At 45.5% G+C, this 24,576-nt stretch overlaps 1 protein-coding gene across 2 annotated transcripts in view; it reads left to right on the top strand.

Annotated features, from left to right (window-relative positions):
* The window catches only part of PKP2 (plakophilin 2), a 100,829-nt gene that overhangs the window by 45,682 nt on the left and 30,571 nt on the right, over window positions 1–24,576 (top strand). For both annotated transcript variants that reach the window (XM_051850924.3, XM_051850923.3), the window contains exon 6: window positions 7,737–7,914. In XM_051850924.3, the coding sequence (XP_051706884.1) occupies window positions 7,737–7,914 (178 nt within the window). The remainder of the gene's footprint in view (window positions 1–7,736; window positions 7,915–24,576) is intronic.

Genomic DNA, 24,576 nt, shown 5'->3' with positions numbered 1-24,576 from the left:
GGCTTGCAGAAACTTCAGTAAGCATCGTCAGTGTCTGGGGGGGCAGACACATTCCTAAACTTAATTATTACAAAACAACTCAGGGTTCAGGGCACCTACTGGATCATCATTCTCAACTTTTTTCCTAAAAGACATGAATACTTTTTAGTATGTACAATTTTGTTTAAAAGTGGTGTTAATCGTTGACAGTGTCCTGGTAAATACTTTAAAAGGAAGTGCTCCCTACATGTCATTTTAAATTGAATTGAATATGTTCTGTGTTTCTGCCCTCCTTACTTTGTTCTGTAACAGTTTTCATCCTTTCCCACACATTGTTTTAATTATATCGTCTTCGCATATCACATCTCTTCCCGTGACATGGAAGGTTGTACTCATGCCTGTCCCATGAGAGGTTCCCTTCCATATTGGTGACTCATCTTACAGTGCCTGCAGAAGCTTGCAGGTGTCAGGCATAGAGAATCATAGTATGTTAAGGTTACAGATTTTGTTTTTCCATGTCCTAAAGCAGGAAAGATAGCAGATTTAAAGCCAGGAGCCTGAAGCTTCTTCCAGGTCTCCCACTGGGTGCAGGGACCCAAGGACTTGGGCATCCTCCCACGGCTTTTCCAGGCCTTAGCAGAGAGCTGGATTGAAGTAAGGTAGCTGGGGCTCACACTGGCACCCGTGTGGGAGGCTGGCGCCATAGGCGGTAGCTTTACCTCCTGTGCCACAGTGATGGCTCTGGAACCTAACATTTGCAATGTAGTAATGGAGGTGGGCATTTGACTGCCTGTTAGGACACCTTTGTCCCATATCAGAGTCCCTGTGTTTCGTACCTGGCTCCCCTTCTGACTGCAGCTTCCTTCTGGTGTACACTGTGGGAGGCAGCAGTGATGACTCAGGTAATTGGGTCTTGCCATCCATGTGAGTCACCTGGATTGAGTTCCCAGCTCCTAGGTTTGGCCCTGGGTAAGAGCCGTTGCTGGCATTTGGGGTAGCGGATAAGAGTTCTGTTTATCTGTTTCTTTCTCTCTCTCTCTCTCTTTTTTTTCCTCTCTCTTCTTCCCTCCCTCCCTCCTTTTCAAAAGTGGAAAAAAGAGAGCCCTCTCATTTGCCTGCCTGTTTATTCATGAAGGAAGTATATTTCACTGTGGACCTTGAAGGAGAGCTGGGCTTTGGACTGATGTTAGGAAGAACAAGAGGTGTTCCTGGCAAGTGAACAGCAGTGCCAAGATAGAGGCTGGAAGAAGCTGCCGGTCGCACAGAGGGAACTTGGAAGATAGAGTGATTGGAGTTAGGGGCGTGGTGGTTGGAAAGTTTGGGAGGGCAGGTGTGTGTGTGTGTGTGTTTCAAGGGAATAGTCCACTGACTCACACTGCCTTTCCTCTTGCTCGGGCAATAGGAAAAGAACACTGTGATGTTGATGCCATAGAAACCATCCAGGCATCATTAATGATCTGGAGAGCCGATACATGGAATTGGCTGTGCAGTACTGAGAATTTCTGGTACAAGCCAAACATCCTGACTGGAGAGTGTTCATTACCTGTTAATTGAACTGAACTGATACTTGAGTGATTGATGTACACCCTTCTAAGTAACTCGCTTTGGCTCTGCTCACAGGAGTGCCACATAAGTGCTTTCTCTGCATGTTCTGAATCTTTCCTTATTGTTCTGTTTCTGTGGCTTTTTACTGAGCCCCTGTTATGCGTGAAGCTAGGACTTTCTATTTTGCATCTCACCTGACAGCTGCATAAGGGGTGGGAGCATCGTTGGTGACTTGCATATCGTCACCAGGAGGCCCAGGGGTTAAGGACGTTGTCCAGCGTTACCGTGCTAGTGAAGAGCAAAGCTCGGTTTAACCCACTTTTATCTGGGCGTCTTGCTACCCCATCCCATCTGTTCCTTTTGGGACACACAGTCACCCCTTTTCTATTTCGTTTTGGGGAGGAACTGTGTGTGAGTTTCAGATCAGAGAGCTCTACCTGGCTCCTCTGTGACTCTTCCTCTGCCTGTTGGCCTCTGCGTTGGTTCAAGCCATCTTTATTTCTCACCTGGCCCCCGGGATTCAACAGCACACATTGCCAGACAATCCTCCACTCTGTCGAGTGAGTTCTTTCTAAAATGACCCTCTGTGCCTCTGGGCCTGTTACCTGTAAGATGAAGCCCCTGCCCCGTAACATCCCACACAAAGATAGATGATGAAGCCCAGGGGCCCTTGGTAGCAGTGTCTGCTCTCAGTCCTTCCAGCTCAGGATCTGCAGGCACGTCCGTTTTCTTGTCCCACTGTCTTGCTCTCTGCTATGGTGTTGGACTGGACCACCTGGTGAACCCCTTAGTGTTCAGTACACCTATGGAATTCCCCTCTCTGCAGCATTTCAGATGCCACGCTTTCATACTTTGCTCTCGGCCCCCTCCCCCCTGAACAGAGTTCCGCAGGGAAGGGCCTCCCTGAACTCCCTTGCATCCTTGATTACTCACTAGGTCGCCACCTGTGTCGTGCTTGTGTATTTAACGCAGCGCTAACTGCATTGCTCATGTGAGTTTCTCAACAACTCTTCCTTTCTGGCCCAATGTAAATCTGGTCCCTGTGGTATTTCTAGGTTACAAACAAGGAAGAGAGTCAGGTGTGCTTTCAGAATAAAACTCTGAATTTCAGGAGGGAAATATAAAGCTGGAACCGTGTGTTTCTGTGTATGAAGAAGAAGTTCAACGTCAGAACTTTATTTCCTCGGGAAGAACACAAGTTCACTGCTCTTCTGGCGTTCTCAGTACCACCCTAAAAGGGAATCTTCCCTCTTCCGGTGAAAGGACTTGAGTGTGGCAGTGTTGTTTTAATTGAAATGAGAATAGCACATTGTAGTCCATCTTCAGGGTTATCGAGGAGCATTTGCTGGAGTGAGCAGGCTGTGCCTTGGTCGAAAGCAGAGGGAGCACGATGAGAAGGAACAGGGGTTCTTGTCCATCCCATGCACGTTACATAAGGAAGAGTCGGGATGACAGTCAATGAAGCTGCTAAAAATACAGATTGACCTCTGCACATTTTATGGAGGTATCTAATTGGCTTTCTGCATTTAAGTAAAATGTCAAAAAATGTGTCAGTATAAAAAAGTCTGTACTTTCTTTAAATAATTCAGTGTTTTATTCTGCATTCAAAATATACTTTTTATGTAACTTGGAATAAATAGCCTTTTAAAGAACTTGATATTCCAGGTGAGACTTTAAAAATTTGGGTGAAAGGAGGTATAGATCTATGCCAGGGAAATTGTAAAAATAGTAATCATCATCGCTATGGGGCTGGTGCTGTGGCAGAGCAGGTAAAGCTACCAGCTACAGCACCAACATCCATACGGGCTCTGGTTGGAGTCCTGGCTGCTCCACTTCCCATCCAGCTCTCTGCTGTGGCCTGGGAACGCAGTGGAAGACGGCCCAAGTCCTTGGGCCTCTGCACCCGTGTTGGAAACCCGGATGAATCTCCTGCTTCTGGCTTTGGCTTGGCCCAGCCCTGACCGTTGTAGCCATTTGGGGAATGACCCAGCAAATAGAAGATCTCTCTCTCTCTTTCTCTCTCTCTCTCTCTCTCTCTCTTTCTCTTTCTCCCTCCCTCTTTCTGCTTCTCCTTCTCTGTAACTCTGATTTTCAAATAAATAAATAAATCATCAAAAAAAATCCTCCTCTTGTTCAGTGGTCATTTTGAAAAACAAGGTTAAAAAGAAGCACTTCTCTCTTGTCCTCTCCACTATTACCATTCCTTCTTCCTTTGCCTTATTCTTCCAGGAAGACAAGGAGTCACTCATAAAATGTGCAAGTTTTGCTAAGTGTTAATGTAGATTTAGGTAAATAGATAGATTTCCTGTCTTAGAAGGTGAGATTAATAAAACATGAGTTTTAATATCTACAAGATGCTTTTATTAGTTAGCTACTCTTTTGCAAACATCACAGTTGGCAGTCAATTTCTAGAGAATAGAGTTATTAATATCATAATTACTAATTACCCAAATTTATACACGTATCAGAATCCTGTTGCATTTCTTTTTGGTTAGAATGAGAGCCTGGTGATAAAAATTACAGGTAGAACAGCTGCAACAAAAAATTGTAATAATAGGAACTTCGGCACTATGAATAAATGGGTCAGAAGTTAAAAGTGAAACCAATAAAAACCTAAAGTCTAAATATATACAGATTTGCTATGGATTGAATAGGGTATGGCTTCCAAATTCATGCACATGTTTAAAGTTTAAACCCTGAAAGTCTTAATGTTGATGATGCTGAGAGCATGGACGCTTAATCAAATTACGGTGTTTAGGAGGTGGGCCTGGTGGGGGTCCCTAGGTTACTGTGAACCTGACCTTGGAAGGCAGCTCTTGTGAGCAGGTCAGGGCCTGATGGGGGTCCCTAGGTTACTGTGAACCTGACCTTGGAAGGCAGCTCTTGTGGGCAGGTCAGGGCCTGATGGGGGTCCCTAGGTTACTGTGAACCTGACCTTGGAAGGTAGCTCTTGTGGGCAGGTCAGGGCCTGATGGGGGTCCCTAGGTTACTGTGAACCTGACCTTGGAAGGTAGCTCTTGTGGGCAGGTCAGGGCCTGATGGGGGTCCCTAGGTTACTGTGAACCTGACCTTGGAAGGCAGCTCCTGTGGGCAGGTCAGGGCCTGATGGGGGTCCCTAGGTTACTGTGAACCTGACCTTGGAAGGCAGCTCCTGTGGGCAGGTCAGGGCCTGATGGGGGTCCCTAGGTTACTGTGAACCTGACCTTGGAAGGTAGCTCTTGTGGGCAGGTCAGTTGTTAGAGTCGAGTGGACCTGGCTGCTCTGCCTGCTGCCTCACCATGTGATTGTCACACACTCTGCCGTTGTCATCCACACTGCCAAGCCAGTAGGGCCTGCCAGGTCTTACACTCTAAACCTCCGAACCCAGTAGCCAAAATAAGCCTTCTTCCCTCGTAAGTAGCTTGTCTTAGCTATTTTGTTACAGTGACAAGAATCTGATGAATGCAGAAATCTAGAATCTGCCCACTGTAAGAGACATCTGCTATTCAGAGTCACCTAGTCCAGTGGTTTCCTAATGCCAGAAGGTGGAATCATTTTCTGCATGTAAACTCCTGAATCCATCCTGAATCCCTGGCTCAGTGAACGTAGGGTGTGGCCACCCAAGACTGTCATTCTGAATTGCTACTGGAAGCTCTAGTCTAACACTAATTTTGCTGCAGCACAAACCCCTTGTCAGCGTTTCAATAAGGGATGAGCTCATTTTTATCTGCTGCAGTGACAGAGCTGGATTATCTTACAAGTAGGTCTTTCTCTTTTGTTCCAAAGTTGTCTTAGAACTGTTATATTCTCAGTGAGCCAAAATCTCCAATTTGCATTTCTTAGTTACTAGGGAACGTGCATTCTTACTTAGGCTGTCCCTAGTGTTTTTTGGCTTTGTGTAAAGTACTTTCCCAATTTTTTTACTGATATTTCACTTTTCAAAAATGTATAAAAACTGTGTATTAAGGGTATTGATCCTTTATCTCCTATTACTGGTTGTGTATGTGAGAGAGAGAGAGAAAGAATGTGTATATTAATGTATATAACCCCAAATGTCTGTTGAATATTGGAGCTCTTTCCTACCTTCCTGCAATCCACGGAGTTGACAGGCATGGCATTTCCACACAATATCCTACATTAAAAAATTCAAATTACACTAAAACTAAGTAACCATATACTTAACATGGAAATAATGTGGTATGCCATGCCACAAAAGATATTGCCTGTTGAGGGAAAAATTCCATTTCCTTTGTTCAAGTTAATCCTCTCTGGTTTTTGTTGTAAGGTATGCCTTCCCTTTGAGTGCCCTGTGTGGTCCTTTTTAAAGAAAAAATGTCATTGTGCCTGCCCTTGGGCAGGCTGAGGCTGTTCATTTATTTGCTTATTTAGAACTCAGGAAGCTTTCTCCATCCGTTTTCTCTTTGCTCTCTAGCTTTCTTTTGTAGTTTAGCAACCAGTACTCAGCCTCAGACCTGCCTTTAAACTGTTTCCCACCACCTTCTGAGTTTTATTCTTCCTGTTGCCCTTCCAGGGCCTCTTGAGATAAAGTGGGAGGAATGAAGACCTTGGGTTACAGAGCGTGGTTAAGGAACTCTGCTCTCTAAACCTAGGGGCTGGTTTCATCAGAAAACAACTCCCAGAAAGCCAGAAATCTCACCTGACACCAGACCCACCACTACTCTGTGTAATAGCAGCTATATGTAGGCTGCAGTGGGAATTTCGTTACTGTATCAAAAACCAATTTTGAGGGATCCTCAGAAAGTACATGAAAAATGCGATTATGGAAAAACTATGTGTGGATTTCAACAATTTTTACACCAAAATGTGCTCATCTTTTGATTCCATTTTTCGCTAACTTTTTGAATTCCCTCGTATGTATACACAGCTGCAGCAAACTGTTGAAGCCCGAAAGTCCATATTAGGCCTCCAGTGCTTTAATTGATCGGGCTAGATACAAGTATGATGGAATAATTGCCAGGTTTAACTGCGCAGACTATTTTAGTGTGCATTAACGGCAGGGGATGAGGTCACCACCTAATCCAGCCAACACTGCCCTTCCCGCCTACCCTTCCTCTTTTCTGGGCATGGGCAGGCAGCACAGGGAGTCGAGAAGGCAGGGATTATTGGCTCTGTTACTCCTTTCCCTCTCTGTCCCCTCTCTCTGTCCCTTTTCCTAGATGATCCTGAGTGACGGGAACAAGGTAGGAAAGGTAGCAAGGCCAGTTTATACCTGTTGGGAGTCACTCAGGTAGCAAGCAGTAGATACACATTTTTCCACTGAATCTGAAGTATTTGAGCACCAAATTTATGAGAAAAACAAATCCTAAATATAAATACTACTGTCTGTTCTCGCTCAGTAGCAAGCTTCCGTTTCCACTTTACAAATGCCCTAGGAAGCACACAGTATACTCTTCTCTTAATTTCTTCTTGATCTGCTTTATGTGGTCCTTCCCTTTAATGTGGGGATTTAGAAGGAAAGAGAAAAGTTAATAAATGCAGTACTGGTGTTGGGCCAGGACTTGGACCTAGCAAGCTGGAGTACTCCTTTCTGTCTCTCACAGCTAAACCATAAAGTAAGACATACGTAAACTCCCGGAGGGCATAAACAGAGCATTGGTTTGGAGGCAATAAACACTAATTGGTGGTGTTGATCAGCCACTGTTGACAAGCATGGAGGGAGGCTCTCTGCAGGCTCTGCCTGCTGTTGATTCAAGCAAAATGTCAAGTGAAAGTCACAGGCAGCGTCAGTCAGTGGGAGGCAAGGCGAGGTGGTCTCCCCATTCTCCCAGGGGAAGAAATGCGGCTTCTATCATAGTAAGGCCTTATCCACAGCAGGGCTGCTGCAGGCTCCTGGTGATGAGCCCAGGGCTGATTATTCCAGTGCAGTCATCTTTGTGGCAGGGTCCTTTAAGACAAACAGCAGTAAGTGCTTAAGTTTTTCTGGCTTTCACTCCTATGCTTGCTCAATTTAAAGCCATGCAGTTTTATGTCATAGGCTGTGTGTCTTTAATTGTTCCTATGGACCAGCTGCCGTTCTCATCTAGAGAGCTGTAAACAGATTCTTTCAGTTGACAAAAGGTCCGTGTACCTTCCCCTTTCCCCCACCCCCTGGCAGCCAGATGCTCCCCCCCCCCCCGGGACTGGTCAGATCGGGAGGTGACAGCCTTAACGGAGGCTTCAGTGTCACTTAGACTGCACCCCGCACTGTGCTCACGGTGACTCTGCTTTTCCAGGTTTGCTGTGGAATTTGTCCTCGAACGACAAACTCAAGAACCTCATGATAACAGAAGCCTTGCTCACCCTCACGGAGAACATCATCATCCCCTTCTCTGGGTGGCCTGAAGGAGACTACCCCAAGGCGAATGGTCTGCTGGACTTTGACATATTCTACAACGCCACCGGCTGCCTCAGGTACTGCCCCTGCGCCAGGCAGCACGCAGGCAGTCCATGTTTCTGCCGCTCTGTCTTTTCTGCAGTCACACCCTTTGTTATCTTCTTTGAAAGACAGAGAGAGAGAGGTGTCCCAGCTGCTCTTTCACTTCCCAGAGGTCAGCAACAGCCGTGGCTGGGCTAGGTCAGAGCCAGGAACTGGAAACTCAACCCAGCCCTTCCACGTGGGTGGCCAAGACCCGAATACTTGAGCCATCCGTGCTGTCTTCCAGGTGGCACATGAACAGGAAGCTAGAATCAGAAGCAGAGCCAAGAATAGAACCCAGGTGCTGTGATGTGGAATGTGGACATTCCAGGAAGGACCTTTTTTTTTTTTCTTTTTTAATTTGAAAGAGAGAGGGAGGGAGGGAGGGAGGGAGGGTAGGGGGAGGGTCTTTCATCCGCAACAACCAGGGCTGTTCTAGGCTAAACCCAAGAGCCTAGAGCTTCCTCTGGGTCTCCCACATGGGTGCAGGACCCCCAAGCCCTTGGGCCATCTTTCACCACTTTCTCAGGCCATTAGCAGGGAGGAGCGGAGACTGGAAGCAGCACACATATGGGATGCCAGCGTGGCAGGCAGGGGCTAACCCTGGATGAGTCTTTACTGCTACATCAGATGCCTGCCTGCCCAGTGTCTATGACTGTTCTGTTGGTAACTGAGAGAATTTATTAATGAGATTTATTTTATCACACAGTAATACAAAGGTACTTCAAAAAATTGGTGGGAAAATGGCATTAAAATTTTATTTTGAAGTGGCTAGCACTGTGGTGTCGTAGGCTAAGCCTCCTATGCATGCAGCGACGGCATCCCATATGGGTGCTGGTTCTAGTCCCGGCTGCTCCACTTCTGATGCACTTCTCTGCTATGGCCTGGGAAAGCAGTGGAAGATGACCCACGTGCTTGGTCCCCTGCATCCTGGCTCCAGATTGGCTTAGCCACTGTGGCCGTTTGGGGAGTGAACAAGTGGATGGAAGACCTCCCTCTGTGTCTCTCCTTCTCTCTGTCTGTAACTATATTTCTCAAATATATAACATTTAAAAATTTTTAAGTTTATTCTGAAAATCCATGCATAGCTTTTCATAATACGTATTTTCATAAACTTTTTGAAGACCTCTCCTATGCATGGATTTCAAGATTTTTTTTTTGCACCAAAATTGAATTTTCCATGACTTTTGGAAGTACCCTCATATATATCAAACACCCTCTTGTGTAGTTTTAGGGTAGCTACTCAGGGCTGTATGAAGTTAAATCAGTGAATCCCTTGAAGAACCTTCCATCTCCCAGGGGATTCAGATGAGCAAGCAGACCAGAACGCAGCTACCCTGAAATGTTGAGAGCAGAAGAGCTCAAAACACAGCGAGTCCAGTAGCGACAGCAGCCTCCCTGGAATGTTAACGGTAGAGTTCCGAGGCCCCACCTAAGTCCTACTGGATCAGAACTCACAGGGTAGGCCCAGCAGTCTGGCTTTAACAACCCCGCCAGACGCTGAGGTTTGAGAAGTAGGTGTCAGGGGTGTAAGTGAAGCCCTGTGGGGGATGTAGAGCAAGGGCCCCTCCTTGCCGGCCGTGAGAGATCAGAAAGGCACCAGGGAAGAGGGGCCGGATAAGCTGGGCCTTGCTGGACTCTCTGCAGAGGCAGGAGTTCTCTAAAGACACAGGATCACATTCTTGAAGGCTGACGAGGAGCCCGTGAGGTCTCCCTGGAATCCCTCTTGTGAAGCGCTTTTCCACGCTGCTCTGATCCACCGAGCGTCTGCTCAGACACAACGCAGGTCATAAAATGGTGTGTGGTGCCGTGGCCTCGCTGTGGAGTTCCTCACGCGGCAGACATAGCCGTCAGGACTGCCCGCTGGAAATGGTAGAAACTAACTCACACGTGTAGAAGCCAGGGAGACTCATGGTGCATGTGGCTGAGACGCTGATGGTCCCCCGTGGAAGTGGAAGAATTGGACAGTGAGTCCTGGCCTCACAGACCCGGGGTTGGGGGGAGTTCAGCAGTGTTGGGACTCATTCTTTTTCATCTTGATCTCCTACCTGTTTGCTCATCTTTTTGCACATTGGGCTCATTCTCTACAAATGGGAAAAAGCCATTCCCACTGGGCACACAGCTTGGTTCTAGGCAGCCTTTGCTAAGCCCCGCAGCAGAGAAAGCACAGTTGTTCCTTCTGAGGACCGTGCCAGCCCCGGGGAAGGTCCTCTCTGGCTCCTGTCAGAAAGGTGCACATTGAAGTCGATGCTGTTCCCTAAACTGGCGTAGCCTGGCCAGATACTTCTATACTGCGAGAATGGGGAATCTGTCACTATAACAAGAGGCATCAGAATACTTTTTGGGGCAAACAAAGCAAAAATGGAAGACACCCTGACAGCATAGACAAAGATACTTGCAGAAGTTTGTGGGGGCAGGAGTTTTGCTTAGTGGTTGAGACCCGTCTTGGGATTCAGCCCTGCCTCTGCTCCTGGTTTCAGTTTCCTCTCGTGCACACACTGGCAGGCAGTGGTTGATGGCTCAAGTAGTGGAGTCCCTGCCACACATGGCTTGAACCTAGCCCCAGCCATTGCCGGCAGGAAGTGAACCAGCGGATGGGAGATCTTTCTTATCTGTCTCTCTTTGCCTTCCAAATAAATTTTTGAAGTTTATGTAAACATGGAATTAAAAGATAAGATTTTTGGTGGAAATGAAATTTGATACTCATGCATACTTTTTTCATAGTATGCATTTTTCATGAATGGTTTGACTACCCCTTGTATACATGGATTTCTAATTTTTATTCATCCGAATAAATTTATCTTATAATTTAATTTTCCACAAATTTAAGATTAAGTACCCATGTACATAGTCCCTCCACATCCTGCACTGCTGTTTATCCCTCCAAACTAACTTGTTTTCCCTAAGATGTCATAGTTCCTTCACATAGTCAAAGCTTAATTTAATTTTATTTGTCTGATAAACATATTCTGTTATCTGCCCATTGACTACATAATCTCCTCAGCATTTAACACCGAAGGTGAAGGTCACTTTTTCCAGTTTCCACAAGCATTTGTAGGCGTCACTCCTGCTATAGACTTTATCACGTTACTGTTTCATGATGAATGTTTGCTGCTGGATTGTAAACTCCTTCAGCAGCTGAGTCTCTGTATGTTATTTAAGTCTTTAATTTCTGATATCTAGCCTAATTTCTGGACTATTGTAAGGAGGGGTATGCAGTATGTGGATGAAATGAGCAACCCAGTGGTCGAGCAAATGAAAACACTTGGTGAACAGGTGAGCAGTCAAGTGTGGCCAGTGTGGGGTTTCTGACAGAACGTAATCAGACAAACAGAAGTTGGGAACACAGGCCAAGGCCAGATTGTGGGGCCTTGAGGGTAATGTTAAGGAATTCGTTATATTTCGTCTGCAAGTGAAATAAGCTACTGTGGAGGGCAGAACTATCAGTGGAAGGGAGGAACTTATAGCATTAACAGGAAAGGTGTAGTGAGCAGGTGAAACGGTGTCAGGTTCAGATCTCTTCTTCAGTCTCCACTTAGGAATGAAGAGCGAAAGATACATGAGCATCCCTCAAAAGGTTTATGTAAAAGTGAAGTGAAAGATATACTTGTTTTGGTACTAAAAATTTGAAATTCATGTGTAGTTTTTTCATAAAACAAATTTTCCATGAACTTTTGAAGACTCCTCCTATATGCGTGGAATTCGGTATATTTTTGCACCAATGTAAAATTATCTGTTATTTCTGCTTTCCTCAGATCTTTTGAAGTACCTTTTTATATAATTTAGGGAAGGCAGTGGCCCAGTTGGCATGTTTTCCAGAACATGTAACACCCCAGTCAGAATGACACTGTTTCATACAGTGTTTGCAAAATAACCCAGTTACTGATTTGGACTCTTTCCAAAATCAGAATGTAGCAAAAGCCTGGGAAATTGAATATCATGGTCTATGTGCTTACTGAAATGTCTGTTTTTATTTCACCTGTATATCTAGTTCATTACAATAATAGCTGAAAATGCATTCCGTTTTGTGTTCTAGAGTATTCTCAGCAGCGACCCTTACAAGGAGATTTTCGCTGATTTTATGGATGAGGAAACTGAGGCTAAGGGAGTTTAGGTGATTTTCCCAAAGTCAAACAGCAGGTAGTGGAGCTGGGATTCGGATCCAGGAGGCTGGTCTCCAGTAGCTCCTAATCAGAATGCAGACCCACTGATGGGTGTCGTGTGTCCACAGTCCGTGCTCCTCGCACTCTGGCAGCGTCACAGTGTCAGGTAGGCCAGTGTACACCCAGACGCAGTTCTCAGCAGGGCACTGTGTCTGCATTTCAGCGTTTCTGTTGTAGAAGTTCTGTGCGAGTGGAACTCTGTGTGTTTCATTTAGTCAGGGTGAAGCAAGGGGGATGGGTTGTCTTCCCACGGGACCAGTGGAGGTGGCTGCATGGGCACTAAAGACCACCAGGAAAATATTCAGGATGTCGGAATATAAAACCTCACAGGAAGCTGCAGTCTAAGAGTGTTAATTTCCATGGCAGTAGAGTTGTCTGCTGAGTAGCTCCTTTTTTATGTCCCTGTTTACTCTAAATATGTTTTAAGTTAGATGTTGACTGCTTTTAGTAAGAATCACTCTTAGTTGCCTTATAAGGCCATAAATGTCAGCAAATGTCTTGATTGTTACTAATTCATATGAGAGATTCTCTCCCCCAATGGACTGAGATACAGCAGTGAACTGAATTGGCAGCCTAGGTAGTATTTTTGGCAGTGTGTCTGACTTAGTTTACTGTAGTATATTCCTTTCATCTACTCTGGAGAAAAATTTATTTAAACACCAGTGACTTTCTCCCTTGACTAGACTTGACACTGAGATCATTTCTGATATGTGTGTAGCACTGGTGCTGAGTATGTCTCCTTTGCTTGTAGAATGTGTCCTTTGTGAATGAACTTGTGGCAGTGACTCCGATTCTGCCCACCAGACCTGCTCCAGTGAGAGCACATTCATATAGGAGAACATGCGTGGCCTGTCCATTGAAAAGACCAACCCTGTCCGGTGCAGCACATCTGCCCAGTATCGTATCATTTACCCATAGGATTAAGTATCTGCCTGCAGCATTGACCATGGCCTGGGTGCTCTCTGTAGATCCCTTTGAAATTATGTATTTTTCATGATTGAAGTCATTCACCGAAAGGTGATACAGATTTTCCAATTGGCACAATGATGTGCTCTTGCGAGTTAAATTTTCTTAGGTCACATTGTACTGGCATAATGAGTAGCAAATTCCAAGTTAGGGAAGGAAAAATAAACTGGCCCACTCCTGTGTGTGCTGGAGCTCATAAGTGAGGGTGGCTGTTGGCATCTCTTCATAATTCCATATGCAGTGACATCATGTTGGCAGCTTGAAGCCAGCCACAGTGGGAGTGTTCTCAAAAATTGATGTGGGCTACAGATTGGAGATCTCCTATACCCTCCCTCGCCCTGAATTTCCATTAATTGATTACTTTACCATCAAAATGTAGATAACCAGGACACAGGCCTGTTTCCCCATATACATCTCTTATCAAAGAAACAGCAGTTCCTGTATTTCTTGGGAGGGATTATGAAATTTTAGCATTTTTTTGAAAATTGTATTTACTTGAAGTATCAAGTGTAACTTGCTTCAAATATTTGATGACTGATTCCAATCAATAGGCTGCTCTTCCGAATATGTGAAGTAGCAAGAGATTTGTGTGGCGCTCATGGAAATTTAAACTACTGAAAAGCGATAGCTGCCTCCTTCTCTATCCCCATTGTGTGTACCTATGTGCATGTGCACACGTATGTCCATTCACACACACACATGCACACACACACACACACGATGTAAACCGCTTCTTTCCTGTGTAGCATGAATTCATACTGTGGTTTCTGGTGCCAGTTATGTGACTATCAGATCTCTGTGTTCCACCTCACTTATTAAAAAAACCTTTGGTTCTGCCATAAATAATGCAAGTGGTGAGTCCAAAATTTCTGTAAACTGTTTTTCATTATTTCTCCATTCCTCCATGCCATGTTTTAAAAGGATTATTTATTTATTTATTTGAAAGGCAGAGTGACAGGGAGAGGCAGACACAGAGACATTGTCCATCTGCTGGTTCACTCCCTAAATGTCCACTACAGCCAGAGCTGGGACAGAGGGAAGCCAGCAGACAGGAGCCAGGATCTTTTTTCAGGTCTCCTACATGGGGGGCAGGATTCCAACTACTGTAACCATCATCCTGCCTCCCAGAGGCATTGGCAGGAAGCTGGTGCTGTGAGCATCCCATCTGGGTGCCAGTTCATGTGCCGGCTGCTCCACTGCCAGTCTGGCTCCCAGCTAATGTGCCTGCGAAAGCAGCACAAGAAGGCCCAAGTTCCTGGGTCCCGGCCACCCACGTGCAAGACCCAGAAGCTCCTTGCTCCTGACTTTGGCCTGGCCTAGCCCTGGCCGTTACAGCCAGATGAACCAGCAGATGGAGTATATCTCTGTTTCTCCCTCTGTCTCCCTGTAACTCTGCTTTTCAAATAAATTAATTAATTAAAAAAAAAAAAAAAAGTGGAGGCAAGGTCCATCCTAGGACTCTGGTGCAGTTTATTGGCTTCCACATAGCAGCTTGATCTGTGCTAAAACGCCCACTTCTTCCCTGTCATTCTTTTTTTTTTTTTTTTTCCCACAGGCAGAATGAACAGTGAGAGAGACAGAGAAAAAGGTCTTCCTTTTGCCATTGGTTCACCCTCCAATGGCCACCTCTGCTGGCGCACTGAGGCCAGCGCACCGTGCTGATCCGAAGGCAGGAGCCAGGTGCTTCTCCTGGTCTTCCATGGGTGCAGGGCCCAAGCACTTGGGCCATCCTCCACTGCACTCCCTGGCCACAGCAGAGAGCTGGCCTGGAAGAGGGGCAACCGGGACAGAATCCGGCACCCCAACCAGGACTAGAACCCAGTGTGCCGGCGCCGCAAGGCAGAGGATTAGCCTATTGAGCCACGGCGCCGGCCTTCCCTGTCATTCTTATCATGCTTCTTTCTTTCTTTTTCTTCCCTTCTACTTGCTGAAGCAATTTACGGACAAGAAACTAGTGAGCTTTCAGACAGTCCCTAAGCAAGTATAAGACCGAGGAATGGGAGGGGCTTTGTAAGACTAGGGAATGGAAAAATTGCTTGCCCCAAAAGCAGTGAGGTTCAAATGATTGGAAAACACTTCAGGCCATACCTGGAAACGTCCGGGCAGTCTGCTCGGGAGTCTTGTTCTTCTGCTGAAGAACTGAAGTGCCAGTGACCCTTTCACAATTGCATATAGAAGCATTTATCGGAAATAGGAAGAATGGCAACCGTTTACATTTGCTTATAATCCAACCTTACCCACTGAATCCAAGGCAATGTTTTGAGTTTCAGAAATTTTGCGGAAGAATGGGATATATATTTACCCTGGAGGAATGAACTTGGGGACCTGTCTTTGCCCTGGAGGACTGTGGGGTTAGTGGAGATGCTAAGCACCTGAAAGAGAGGTAGTGACACCTGTGCTGAGAAGTATAAAAGGGGAAGGGATGGACTGTTAGTGGAGACAGGTGGTTGCCTGACTCCGGTTGCCTGTGGGAAATTTCCTGCAGAAAGTCACACTTATAAGATGAGTGAGGGGGCCGGTGCTGTGGTGTAGTGGGTAAAGCTGCCGCCTACAGTGCCGGTATCCCATTTGTGTACCAGTTAGAATCCTGGCTGCTCCACTTCTGATCCAGCTTTCTGCTATGGGCTGGGAAAGCAGTAGAAGACGGCCAATTCCTTGGGCCCCTGCATGCTCATGGGAGACCCAAAAGAAGTTCCTGGCTCCTGGCTTCGGATCTGCCCAGCTCCCACCATTGCAGCCATCTGGGGAGTGGGCCAGCAGATGAAAGACCTCTCTCTCTCTCTCTCTCTGCCTCTGCCTCTTTCTCTCTGTAACTGCCTTTCAAATAAATAAATAAATAAAACCTAAAAAAAAAAGATGAGTGGGTATTTGAACATACCTCTTTTTTAAAAAAATATTTATTTATTTACAGACAAAGAGAGGGAGAAGCAGGGGCAGGAAGGTCATCCATTTGCTGGTTCACTCCCCAGATGCCTGCAACGGCTGGAGCTGAGCCTGTTGGAAGCCAGGAGCCAGGAGCTTTGGCCCTTGGGCCGTCTTCTGCTGCTTTCCCAGGCCATTAGCAGAGAGCTGGATCGGAAGTGGAGTATCCAGAACTGGAACCAGCGCCCATATGGGATGCTGGTGCCACAGGCTGAGGCATTACCCACTACGCCACAATGCCAGCCCCATTTCTTTATTTAGTTCATCATTCTATCAGTTCATCTTACTTTTAAGTATAGTCATATTGAAAATATTAATGCATAAATACCTAACAATGTTTCCCTGAGTTACTGTAGATTAACCATTTTAAGAGAAAGGCTTACAATACTGCTACCTGAATCTTGTCAATACTGTCTGTTGCTGCATCATGAAAGCTACCCGAGAATTTGTCATTTTGTTTGAAATGACAGGATAAAAAGTACATTGCTCTAGCACATTGTAAAATATAATTTCTTTTTTTCAATTGTATTTTATAACTATATATGCCAGTTAAGGGGGAAAGCAATTGGTAATTGCATTTTCCTTACAAATGACTTCAACTTCCTTTTTTCTTCCTAGTCATGATGTAGTATATATTTTGATGAATTATAATACACTTTTATAAACTTACTAAATTCCTAAGTGCTTTAAAAGAAACTTCCACTGTAAATGGCTGAGTAGGTGATGGACAGAGGAAGCAAATTATACCTTTATAAGGAAAAGCTGTAACTGTTCAGTCTTGTTCCTTATTAGCCATGGGGTTAGAGGCAAGGTTTGTTACTTGTTTTTGCTTTAATTTTATGTAAATACCAAACACTCCTTGGAAAAAGCATGTGTTCCACATAAATTGTGCATGTCTCATTACCAGACATTAGAACATTTCCTCAATTATGCATTTTCATTCTAGTTTCCTTTGTTTATCCATCCCTCGTTTTGAATATTCATGACAAAGTCCCACTTGGTCTAGCTCTGTGCATAATCCAAGATAATTAAGAAGGCACTTAATTAAATCAGACTTTCCCCTGATCATCAAATAACTATTTTATTTTCTATAATGATGTAGCTCTAAAAGCATGCTAGAGAGCCGGTGCCGCGGCTCAACAGGCTAATCCTCCGCCTTGCGGCGCCGGCACACCAGGTTCTAGTCCCGGTTGGGGCACCGGATTCTGTCCTGGTTGCCCCTCTTCCAGGCCAGCTTTCTGCTGTGGCCAGGGAGTGCAGTGGAGGATGGCCCAAGTGCTTGGGCCCTGCACCCCATGGGAGACCAGGAGAAGCACCTGGCTCCTGCCTTCGGATCATTGCGGTGCGCCGGCTGCAGCGCGCTGGCCGTGGCGGCCATTGGAGGGTGAACCAACGGCAAAGGAAGACCTTTCTCTCTGTCTCTCTCTCTCCCTGTCCACTCTGCCTGTCAAAATAAATAAATAAATAAATGCTAGAACTTAACTTTTTTAAAAAAGATTTTTATTGATAATTATTTGAGAAGCAGAGTTAGAGAGAGAGAGAGAGGTCTTCCATTCCACTGGTACGACACCAAATGGCCACAGCACAGAGCTGTGCTGACCTGAAGCCAGGAGCCAGGAGTTTCATCCAGATCTCCAGCACGGGTGCAGGGGCCCAAGAACTCGAACCATCTTCCACTGCCTTCTCAGGCTAAAGGCAGAGAGCTGGATCTGAAGAGGATCAGCTGAATACTGACTGGCACCCAGTGGGATGCCAGCACCACAGGTGGAGGTTTGGCCTACTATGCCAAGAGCTAGCCCCCAGAACTTAGTTTTTAAAGCCGTAACTTGAATCAGTTACTTCTGGAAAATAGTTTTCCATAAAATTGGAAAAAAATGTAAGATGAGACAATGGAGTGGAAACTTGATGAAAATACCCAGATAGTTCAACCAGAGAGCCACTTTTCCAGGAAAAGACATTTGGACATCAGCTTCAACCTCAGTTACTAGGCTAATTATTTAAGCTCTTCCTGTTTAATGTGTTAACATAAGCAATATGAAGCCCATACATAATGGAATGAGTACTGTTTATGTTGACTATTTTAGGTACACAAATAAATATGTGGTTTAATGAACCAGGTTACTTTATAAATTTCTAAATAAATGTAAAAGGAGTAAGTGTTACTCAGATTGGTAAATAAGAACTTGATTTTTTTTTTATTTGTAATCTAAATTCTTTTTTTTTTTTTTAACTTCCATCCGTTTGTTCAATCCCCAAATGGCCCCAATGGCTGGAGCTGAACTGATATGAGGCCAAGAGCCAGGAGCTTCCCACATGTGTGCAGGGGCCCAAGGAGTTGGGCCATCCTCCTCTGCTTTCCCAGGCTCATTAGCAGGAAGCTAGATGGGAAGTAGAGCAGCCAGGACTTGAACCAGTGTCCAGTTGGGATGCCAGCACTACAGGCCAGAGCTTTAACCCGCTGTGCTAAAGCACCAACGCCTCAACAATTCTTGTTGTTCAGCAATCAAATAAGACAAAGATGGTTTACCTTGTCACCCCTCCTTGGTCTCCCGAAACCCAGCATTTTTTAGGGTACTTACCCCATGGGGGTTGTTCAGCGGCACCTTGCAGAGATCCCTGCTGTCTACACCAGAGTTTTTCACTGTCCAGTCACATCCTTCCAAGACTGGCCCAAGTTAAAGGAAGTCCTGGGGCCGGCGCTGTGGCATAGGAGGCAAGTTGCCACCTGCAGTGCCGGCATCCCATACAGGCACCAGTTTGAGTCCTGGCTGCTCCTCTTCTGATCCAGCTCTCTACTAACGCGCCTGGGAAAGCAATGGAAGATGGCCCAAGTGCTTGGGCCCCTGCACCAGCATGGGAGACCTGGAAGAAGCTCCTGGCTGCTGGCTTCACATCTGCCCAGCTCTGGCCGTTGCAGTCGTCTGGGAAGTGTACCAGCAGAATGGAAGACCTCTCTCTCTCTCTGGCTCTACTTCTCTCTGTAACTCCTCTTTCAAATAAATAATTTTTTTTAAAAAAGTACTTCACAGAAATTGTGTAATATTTCTCTTCTTCATATCAGTCCTTAGATATTTAAGTGCATTTGTGGTTTAGCTGCTAAAGAAAATGTATAAATAGAGATAATGTGGAGGAAGAGAACAGGAAACAATTTTTACTCATTGTATTAAGAGGACTGTTTTTACTAGTCTCTGTATGTAGCTTATAAGTTGAGTGTTACAGAGATTCCTAATAATGTCTTTATCAGAGTTTTTTTTTTTAAAGATTTATTATTTTTTTGAAAGTCAGAGTTACACAGAGAGAGAAGGAAAGGCAGAGAGAGAGAAAGAGACTTCTTCCATCCACTGGTTCACTCCCCAGTTGGCCACAGCAGGCAGAGCTGTGCTGATCTAAATTCTTTTTTTTTTTTTTTTAACTTCCATCCACTGGTTCATTCCCCAAATGGCCCCAATGGCTAGAGCTGAACTGATCTGAAGCCAAGAGCCAGGAGATTCCCACATGTGTGCAGGGGCCCAAGGAGTTGGGCCATCCTCCAGGAGCCAGGAGCTACCTCCCAGTCTCCCATGCAGGTGCCAGGGTCCAAGGACCTGGGTCATCTTCTACTGTTTACCCAGGCCATAGCAGAGAGTGGATTGGAAGTGGAGCAGCTAAGACTTCAACCGGCGCCCATATGGGATGTTGGCACAGCAGGCTGTGACTTTACCTGCTATGCCACAGTGCCAACCCTATCACAAGTTTTTAAAAACATCCCCATTTTTTAAAAGATTTATTTTATTTGAAAAAGAGTTACAGGAAGAGAGACAGAGACAGTGATCTTCCATCTGCTAATTCATTCCCCAGATGGCTGCAACAACCGTGGCTGGGTCAGGCCAAAGCCAGGAGCCAGAGCTTCTTCTGGGTCTTCCACATGGGTGCAGAGATCCAAGTGCTGTCCTCCACTGCTTTCCCAGACACATTAGCAAAGAGCTGGATCAGAAGTGGAGCAGCAGGGCCCACACTGTGGCATAGCAGATTAGAGCCCTGACCTGCAGAATGGGCATCCCCTATGGGCACCAGTTCAAGTCCTGGCTGCTCCACTTCTGATCAAGCTCCCTATTGATGCACCTGGGAAGGCAGCAGAGGATGGCCTAGGTGCTTGGGCTCCTGCACCTACATGGGAGAATCAAGGAAGCTCCTGGCTTCAGATCGACTCAGCTCCAGCCATTGTGGCCATTTGGGGAACGAACCAGCAGATGGAAGACCTTTCTCTCTCTCTTTCTCTCTGTCTCTCTCTCCCCATCCTCCCTCCCTCTCTGTAACTGTCCTTCAAATAAATTAAGTAAATATTAAAAAAAAAAAAAGAAGAAGAAGAAGAAGTGGAGCAGCTGGGACTTGAACCAGCACCCATATGGGATGCTACACTGCAGGTGATGATTTAACCCACTAAGCCACAGCTCCACCTCCAGCATCCTCAGGTGGTATTTTTTAATTAATTAATTTTTTAAGGAATATAAATTTCATAAGTACAACTTTAGGAATATAGTGATTCTTCCCACCATACCCGCCCTGCCACCCACATTCCCACCCCTCCTTCTCCTCCCTCTCCCTTTCCCAGTCCCATTCTCCATTAAGATTCATTTCAGTTAACTTTATACACAGAAGACCAACTCTATACTAAGTAAAGATTTCAACAATTTGTGCACATACAAACACACAAATAAAACCTGCTTGGGAACAAGTTTTTCAGTTAACTCTCATGATACAACTCATTGAATTGTATCCCCGTCCTCCATGGGGAATTAGTACAGTGACTCCTGTGGTTAATTTAACAGTTAACACTCTATGTATGATGTCAGTGACTACCCAAGGCTCTTGACATGAGCTGCCTAGGCTATGGAAGCCTTTTGAATCCACAGAGTTTGTCAGTGTTTAGACAAGCCCACAAACAAATAAATTCTCTCTTCCCTTTAAAGAAAAGTACAACCTTCTTTGATGGGCACTTCTTTCCCCTGGGGTCTCATTCACAGAGGTTCTTCATGTAGGATGCTTTTTGCCATTGTGTCTTGGCTTTCCATGTCTGCAATGCTCTCATGGGCTTTTCAGACAAACTAGGAAGCCTTAAGGGTTGATTCTGAGGTCAGAGTGTTACTTAAAGTGATTGTCATTCTGTGAGTCTGCTGTGTGGACTGCTTCCCATGTTGCAACATTCTCTCCTTTTTAATTATGTCTGTTATTGTTACCAGAGACTTGATCCTATTTATATGATCACTTTAACAGTTAATCCTATCTGTATGTTCATTTTAACACTTAATATGATCACTTTAACACTTAATATGGCATTTTTACCACCCAGCTTAATGGGATTTTGGGTCTCATGACAATCTGCTAGACTGTACCCTTAGAATTAATTCATCTGTAGGAATGTATGCAGAACTATACAGCTTTCCAGTTAAATCTTCCTGCTCTCTCTCTTACTCCCATTCTTATTTTTTACTGAGATCCATCCTCAGTTGACTTTATACACATATGATCAACTCTATGTTAAGTAAAGAGTTCAACAGATAGTATGAAGAAAAAACAAACAAAAAAAATGAAACTGTTCCTCAACAGTCAAGGCAAGGACAGCTCAAGTCATCCCTTCTCAAAGTGTCATTTTCACTTCTACGGATTTTGTTTTAGATGCTCTATTAGTGATCACAGAACAGGGAGAACATATGGTATTTGTCCCTTTGGGACTGGCTTATTTCACTATGTATGATGTTTTCCAGATTCATCCATTTTGTTGCAAATGACCGAATTTTGTTTGTTTTTTTTTTAAACACTGTGTAGTATTCCACAGTGTACAGACTCCATAATTTATTTAGTCCTCTGTTAACAGGCATTTAGGTTGATTCCATGTCTTAGATATTATGAATTGAGCTACAATAAACATGGGGGTGCAGATAACTCTTTCATTTGCTGATTTCATTTCCCTTGGGTAAATTTCGAGGAGTGCGATGGCTGGGTCATATGGTAGGTCTGTATTCAGACTTCTTTTTTTTTTTTTTTTTTTTTTTTTGACAGGCAGAGTGGACAGTGAGAGAGAGACAGAGAGAGAAAGGTCTTCCTTTGCCGTTGGTTCACCCTCCAATGGCCGCCGCTGCAGCCGGCGCACCGCGCTGATCTGATGGCAGGAGCCAGGATCCAGGTGCTTTTCCTAGTCTCCCATGGGGTGCAGGGTCCAAGCACCTGGGCCATCCTCCACTGCACTCCCTGGCCATAGCAGAGAGCTGGCCTGGAAGAGGGGCAACCGGGACAGAATCCGGCACCCTGACCGGGACTAGAACCCGGTGTGCCGGCGCCGCAAGGTGGAGGATTAGCCTATTGAGCCACGGCGCCGGCTTGTATTCAGACTTCTGAAGTATATCCGTACTGTCTTCCATTGTGACTTTACCAGTTTACATTCCCACCAACAGTAGATTAGTGTAGATTTTTCCCCACATCCTCACCAGCATTTGTTGTTTGTTGATTTCTGTATGAAAGCCGTTCTAACTGGGGTGAGGTGGAATCTCATTGTGGTTTTGATTTGCACTTCCCTCAGGTGGAGTTTTATGTACTGTTATCTTATGACACTGAAAACCTTTTTCTGAAACAACTTAAAACTATCATCTCCTAGAGCTAATACTAAATCTTTTTAATCCATCATTATTTAAAAATGAGTGGTTGGCCAGCGCCGCGGCTCACTAGGCTAATCCTCCACCTTGCGGCGCCGGCACACCGGGTTCTAGTCCCGGTTGGGGCGCCGGATTCTGTCCCGGTTGCCCCTCTTCCAGGCCAGCATTCTGCTGTGGCCAGGGAGTGCAGTGGAGGATGGCCCAAGTGCTTGGGCCCTGCACCCCATGGGAGACCAGGAGAAGTACCTGGCTCCTGCCTTCGGATCAGCGCGGTGCGCCGGCCGCGGCGGCCATTGGAGGGTGAACCAACGGCAAAGGAAGACCTTTCTCTCTGTCTCTCTCTCACTGTCCACTCTGCCTGTCAAATAATAAAAAATAATAATAATAAAATAAAATAAAAATGAGTGGGTTGATAGATTTGAATGAAGCAACTGACTTTGTCATTATCCTGTGATTAAAATCTGTGCCCACCTTGGAGGTGCAAACTACTCCTATGTGAGTATCACGTTTTTCAATCCTAGGTCTTGAGTAGCTCCGTCAAGCCCAGTCTGGCATTTCAGCCACCTCCTTCAGGCATCGAGAATGCTTATTCAAGTTTTAGTGTCCTAGGTGCATTTTTAAAATTACTGTTTGTTGTTTATGCTTGGTTCTGAGTTGAATTTGGCACTCAACCCTAAACAACCTGTTCCACCTAAGGCAGGAGGAAATGAATGTTCCTTCCACCTCGATGATTACTGGCTGAGTATTTAGAACACTTTGGGAAAACCAAAAACAGCAGGGAAACAGTGCTAAAGGATTTTTAAACATAAGTTTTTCTCCTCCATCACCTCCTAGTTTCTTAGTGCATGACAGATGCCGGCATGTCTTTGGTTACTTTTGCCCACCCTGAAAGGAACAGGATTTGTAGGCTGTAGAGCCTTGTTGTGCCTCCCAGGGTTTCTCCTGTCTGCAGACTGTAAAGTTGGCTGGGCTGATGCTTGCTGATACCCTCAGGAGCTGATGTTGTCTTCAGAGTGACAGACGAGCCCTTCTTTTGGAGTGAAGTTCTGTTCCTGGGCCAGTTCAAGTGAGGATCCCCTTTTGTTGTGCGTAGCCACAAGCTGCCTGTGCTGCTTTTTCCTGGTTAATCACGGACAAGGCCCAACTGTTTGATATGTGTCGGCCCAGAGTTTAACAAAAGCCCAGACCTAAATCTTAAATAACAAGAGGAAGGAGGGTGCCTCCTTATCAGCCAGTGTCTTGTCAAGCACCTACCTGGGTCTTGAAACGAACTGTCATTCTGCCTACCTGGTACTAGATTGTCTGGCACCACTTGGGGCCTTACTGAACAATTTACAGTAGACGATATTAGGAAGCCTGTATTTGTTGATGAACAGAAAGATGCACCCACAGTGTTTGCAGAAAACCATGTTTCTCAGTATGCTGGTTACACCTTTAGCAGTGGTTCCATGTGCCTGGCTTCAGTATCAGCTGTAGCTGCAGATTCCAGATTCCTGCTGTTGCAGAGTTGATGGCTCAAGTAATTGGGTTCCTGCCGCCCATGTGGGAGACCTGGGTCGAGTGCCCAGCTTCAGTTCCACCAGGCCCGTATTATTGCAGGCATTTGGGAATAAGCCAGCAGATGGAAGCATGCACGCTCGCTGGCTCTGTGTGTGTGTGTGTGTGTGTGTGTGTGTGTGCCTCTCAAATAAAAGGACTATTGGTTCCATACTCACCAGTTTTTAAAAAAAAAAAAAAAGATGTATTGTATTTACTTGAAAGGCAGAGTACCAGAGAGAGAGGGAGAGACAGAAAGAGCAAAATCTTCCACAGACTGGTTCACTCCCTGAGTGTCCACAGCAGCCGGAGCTGGACCAGACAGAAGCCAGGAGTCAGGAGCCTCCTCTGGGTCTCTCAAGTGGGGGCAGGGGCCCAAGGGCTTGGGCTGTCTTCCACTGCTCTCCCAGGGAGCTGGATCACAAGTAGAGCAGCCAGGACT

The sequence above is a fragment of the Oryctolagus cuniculus genome, chromosome 9, assembly GCF_051225735.1.
Source record: "Oryctolagus cuniculus isolate XC-2025 breed Fujian yellow rabbit chromosome 9, ASM5122573v1, whole genome shotgun sequence".
Classification (NCBI taxonomy): Eukaryota; Metazoa; Chordata; class Mammalia; order Lagomorpha; family Leporidae; genus Oryctolagus; species Oryctolagus cuniculus.
This window is presented reverse-complemented; position numbering and strand designations above follow the sequence as displayed.